At 28.5% G+C, this 5,689-nt stretch overlaps 1 protein-coding gene across 1 annotated transcript in view; it reads left to right on the forward strand.

The window, feature by feature from the left end:
- Positions 1-5,689, forward strand: part of LOC113373321 (sterol regulatory element-binding protein 1-like) — a 19,310-nt gene extending 13,621 nt beyond the window's left edge. Inside the window, exons 14-16 of the mRNA XM_026613630.1 lie at positions 4,815-4,982; positions 5,056-5,191; positions 5,260-5,689. Of these exons, the coding sequence (XP_026469415.1) occupies positions 4,815-4,982; positions 5,056-5,191; positions 5,260-5,477 (522 nt within the window). The 3' untranslated portion in view covers positions 5,478-5,689. The remainder of the gene's footprint in view (positions 1-4,814; positions 4,983-5,055; positions 5,192-5,259) is intronic.

A 5,689-nucleotide genomic window follows, 5' to 3' on the forward strand; every position in this document is an offset into this window, starting at 1 on the left:
TTTTAAACGTTTTGGCCTAAGGGCGAGTTAGACTCTAAAAATTTAGCGAGAATTAGAAAATCTCAAGAAAATCATGAAGAGGCAAATATCGAATTATATATCGATTTATTCGTAATTTTATTCTGCATCTTTTTTCCTAACAAACTTTTAATATAACTCATAACGTTTATCGTGTTTTTGTAAAAATTTAAATGTATAATTGTAATGCAGCGGTATAATTTAAGCAATTTTCCAAAATATTTATTGAATTCGTAAAGAAACCACATAAAGTATTATACATCGTTAAATTTGTCTAAAAATTCCTATTTTTTCCAAATATCGCATCTCTGTATTTTAAACCATTTGGCTTATGGGCGAAATATACTCCGAAAATTTAGGGAGAATTGGAAAATCTCAAAAAAATTATTTAGAGACGTACATCGAATTAAACAACACTGTATTCATAATTTTATTGTTCATCTTTCCTTCTAATAAACTTTTAATGTAAATGTTACCGTTCTTTGTGTAGCATAAAATTTGTAAAATTTTAAATGTTTAATTTCACAAGTCGGTGTTATTTGAGCAAATATTCAAAATATTTGATAAATTCGTAAATAAATCGTAACTAGCTGTAAGTGGAATGCTGTCTTAAGGCAATTAGGGCATCGTGCCTTAAGGCAAATTGCTGGAACTTCCCGTACCAAAAATTATTATTTTTTTAAAAACGATTAACATTTTTGAAAAAATTTTACTTCGAAAAAAAATAGATTTGAGAAACTACAAGCTTGACAAAAAATTACTTTTTTTTTGAAAAAAAAATTTATATGAAAAAACTATTTTTTTTTGAAAAAATTTTTTTTTTTGGATACAAAAATTTTTTTTTGAAAAAAATGTTTCTTCTTTTTGACATATTTTGGAAATTCTGAACTTTTTTTCAAAGCAATCGCACTGCTTGAACTGCTTAGAGACGAAATGTCAAAGCGCGCATGTGCCGCGCCGCCGTCTAACGCATAAGCATTGGTACGGAACCCATAAAAATGTAAAAAAAAATATACTTATTGTTAAAAATCTCTATAAAATATCTGATAATTTGATGTGCATATGTCTAATGATAATTTTTAACCGCCGAACGGCATTATTTTTTACTTTTTTCATTAGATCTCCGAAACCGCTAGACCTACCTCCATGAAAATTTGATCAATTCTACATCTTGTCAATACAAGTAAATGTTTTTTGAATTATTCAAATCGGACGCCCGTTCTCTTAAAAACGGAGGTACCGTTCTTGTCACTTTTTGGCCCCGTATCTTCGGAACGGCTAACCTGCCTTTGCCAAAAACTAATCAGCACGTCTCCTTATCAATACGAATCGAATGTTTTTTGAATTATTCAAATCGGTATCCGTGTTCCCGAAATCGTCGACGAAAATTTGTATCCGCACATACATACACACCCATACATACATACATACATACATACATACATACATACACACACACACACACACACACATACATCCATATTTTCTAAGGTATGCCAAAATGTTCAGAAGGTTTTGAAACGTCGAGAAATGCAAAAATTTTCATTTTCGATTTTTTTGCGATTACTATAACTTACCCTACGGGAAGTTAAAAAGTGTTATACATCGTTAGATTCATCTCAAAATTTTTAGTTTTTCTTCCATATATCGCAATTTCGTATTTTAAAGGGTTTAGCAGACAATAGGCGAGACTGATTCCTAAAATTTCAGAAAAATTTAAAAATTTCAAGAATATTATATGGAGACACTTATTGATTTATATATCGTTTTATTTGCAATTTTATTCTGCATCTTTTGTTGGAACAAACTTCTTACGTATCTTTTATCGTTCAACTTGTAGGATAGAAAATGTGTGAGTTTCTAGATTTTAAAATGCAAAGTGCGATATGTTTGAGAAACTATTCAAAATATTTAATAAATTCTTGAAGAAACAATATAAAGTGTTATACATTGTTAGATTGAGACTCAGTAGATTCGTCTAAACATTCTTAGTTTTTCTTCCATATATCGCAATTTCGTATTTTAAAGGGTTTAGCAGACGATAGGCGAGACAGACTGATTCCTAAAATTTCAGAAAAATTTAAAAATTTCAAGAATATTATATGGAGACACTTATTGATTTATATATCGTTTTATTTGCAATTTTATTCTGCATCTTTTGTTGGAACAAACTTCTTACGTATCTTTTATCGTTCAACTTGTAGGATAGAAAATGTGTGAATTTCTAGATTTTAAAATGCAAAGTGCGATATGTTTGAGAAACTATTCAAAATATTTAATAAATTCTTGAAGAAACAATATAAAGTGTTATACATTGTTAGATTGAGACTCAGTAGATTCGTCTAAACATTCTTAGTTTTTCTTCCATACATCGCGGCTTCGTATTTTAAACCATTTTTAGACGATAGGCGAGACTAACCCCTAAAATTTAGGGAAAATTTGAAAATCTCAAGAAAATGATATGGACACACATATTTAAGTTATATATCAATTCATTCGTAATTTTATTCTGCATCTTTCGTTCGAACAAATTTTTCACGTATCTCTTATCGTTTTCCTCGTAGGATAGAAAATGTGTGATTTTGGGAAACTATTTTTACTGTTTGTTTTGTTCATAAAGAAACCACATAAAGTATTATACATCGTTAAAAAGGTCTCAAAATTTTTGAATTTTCTTCCAAATATCGCAACTTCGTATTTTTGACCATTTGGCCTATGGGCGAGATAGACTCCGAAAATTTAGGGAGAATTGGAAAATCTCATGAAAATTATATGAACACACATATCGATTTACATATCGTTTTATTCATAATTTTATTGTGCACTTTTTTCTAAATACTTTTTTTATGAGTTTAATATCATAATAATTTTGTGTTTAATTTCATAATAAATAGATAATTTAAATGATTAATTACACAATATGGTAAAATTGGAACAATTATCCAAAATATTTATTAAAATCCTAAAAAAACATAAAATGTTATAAATAATACCATTCGTATTAAAATTTTTAGTTTTTTTTTTTTCATATATCGTAACTTTGTATTATAAACCGTTTGGACTTTGGCGAATCAGATTCTTAAATTTACGTAAAATTGGAAAAATCTCAAGAGAATTATATGAACGCATTTATCGAATTTTATATCGTTTTATTCGTAATTTTATTGTGCATCTTTTCTTCTAACAAACTTTTAATGTAATTCTTATCGTTTTTCGTGTAGCATAAATTTTTTTAAAATTAAATGTTTAATTTCACCAAGCGATATAATTTTAGCAATTATTCAAAATATTTAATGAATTTGTAAAGAAACCATATAAAGTATTATACATCGTTAGATTCGTCTCAAAATTCCTACTTTTTCTTCCAAATATTGCAACTTCGTATTTTAAACAGTTTGGCTTATGGGCGAGTTGCAGTGCCTAAATTCAAGGAATTAGAAAATCTCAAGACTCCTAAAATTTAAGGAAAATTAAGCAAATTCAATAAAATTATTTGGAGATATGTATCGAATTATATACGATTTTATTTGTAATGTTATTGTGCATATTTACTTCTAAGAAACTTTTAATGTAGCTCATAACGTTTTTCGTGTTTTTGTAAAAATTTAAATGGTTAATTATAATGCATCGGTATAATTTGAGCAATTATTTGAAATATTCAATAAATTTGTAAAGAAACCATATAAAGTATTATGCATCGTTAAAATCGTCTCAAAATTCTTAGTTTTTCTTCCATATGTCGCAACTTGGTATTTTAAACGGTTCGGGCGATATGCGAGTCAGACTCATAAAGTCAGAAATTAATTCTTAGTTAAATAAATTCCATATATCGCAACTTTGTATTTTAGACCGCTTGGACTATAAGCGATCAGGAGTCAAACTCCTAAAATTTATATTAAGTCAATTATCGAATTATATACCGTTTTATTTATAATTTCATTCTGCATATTTTTTCCAAATGAACTTTTTATGTAAGTCTTACCGTTTTTAGTGTAAAATTAGAATTCTGTGAAATTTTAGCTTTTATAATGCAAAGTCCGGTGGGCTTGTACAACTATTTAAACTATTTCATAGATTCTTAAAGAAACCATATAAAGTGTTATTCATTGTTAGATTCGTCCTGAAATTCTTAGTTTTTCTTCCAAATATTGCAACTCCGTATTTTAAACGGTTTAGCCTATGAGCAAGTTGCAGTGCTGAAATTAAAGCAATTACAAAATCTAAAGAATCTAAAGACGCCTGATATTTAAGAAAAATCGGGCGATCTCAATTAAATTATTTAGAGATTTGTATCAAATTATATACTATTTTTTCGTCTTTTTTTCCAAATACACTTTTCATGCAATTCTAACGATTTTTCCTATAGTATAAGATTTGCAAAAAAAAAAATTATGTTTAATTTCACAATGTGAAATAGTAAGCACCAATTTGGGCAATTAATCGAAATATTTAATAAATTTGTAAAGAAACCATATAAAGTGTTATACATCGTTAGAATCGTCTCAAAATTCTTAATTTTTCTTCCATATATTGCAACTTTGTAATTCAAACCGTTTGGCCTAGGGGCGTGTCAGACTCCTAAAATTTATATAAGAGTGTAAAATTTCAAGAAAATTATATGGAGACACTTACCCAATTGTACATAATTTTGTTCGTAATTTTATTGCGATATTTTTTTTCTAATTAATCCTAACTTATTTTCATTATTAATCCTAACTGGTGGATGAAAATATTTTCATAACATTTAGTTATCATTTCTTAACAATTAATTTCATTTTTTATTTTTCATTTTTTAGTACGTGCAGCTTTTGTGTTGCGATTGGATCCTGGAGACAAGTTACGGTTTGTGGGAAGTCGAAATTGACACCAAGTCTGGTCTAAATGTGAAACCAGTTGCTCCAAATATTCTAACAAATTTCCAACGAGATTTGTCGTCTTTGAGAAGACTTACTGAACGCCTACCGGTAGATAAAGGATACAAAAATTAATAATTTAAAAATTTCATTTATTTTGTATTTATCGTGTTTTTTTCCATAGACTGCTTTACCGAGAGTTTTTCTGTACGAAGCAGTTTGCAGACTGATGGCTGGTGCAGCTCCTGGACCGACCCAAATTTTACTCGATAGAAGTTTGAGGCATAGGAATTCCAAACCGAGTGCAATTTGTGGAAAAGGTACAAAAATTTACACCAGTTTTATTTTCTGAAATTACATTTAACGATTTGCTTCAATTTTTTTCTAGAAAAATCTAGTAATTCCGAAGGTGGTGAAAGGGAACGTGCAGCAGCCCTTTATGTAGCCTGTCGACATTTACCAGCCCAATTATTATCGACACCAGGAGAACGTGCTGGTATGCTTACAGAGGCTGTTAAAACATTAGAAAGGATTGGTGATCAGAAAAGACTATACGATTGTTATCAGTTGATGAAATCGATGGGGACAGGTTCCATAACGAATTAAAAATACAAACGACAGATGGTAAGATTATCATAATTTTAATAGATGTTTTAGTATACTTCATCATAAGGAAAATAATTTAATACGTGAAATATAATTTTATGTAACCTATTGGTAAATTATATTTTTTTCCTTGCAATATTTTAATGTCCAATTTTAGTTGATAATATATAAGTATTTAGTTTATTTTTACGAATGTATCATTGAAGGTATAA

Source organism: Ctenocephalides felis, unplaced genomic scaffold, assembly GCF_003426905.1.
Source record: "Ctenocephalides felis isolate EL2017-DRISC unplaced genomic scaffold, ASM342690v1 CF-g0.4_SCAFFOLD_01604, whole genome shotgun sequence".
Taxonomy (NCBI): domain Eukaryota; kingdom Metazoa; phylum Arthropoda; class Insecta; order Siphonaptera; family Pulicidae; genus Ctenocephalides; species Ctenocephalides felis.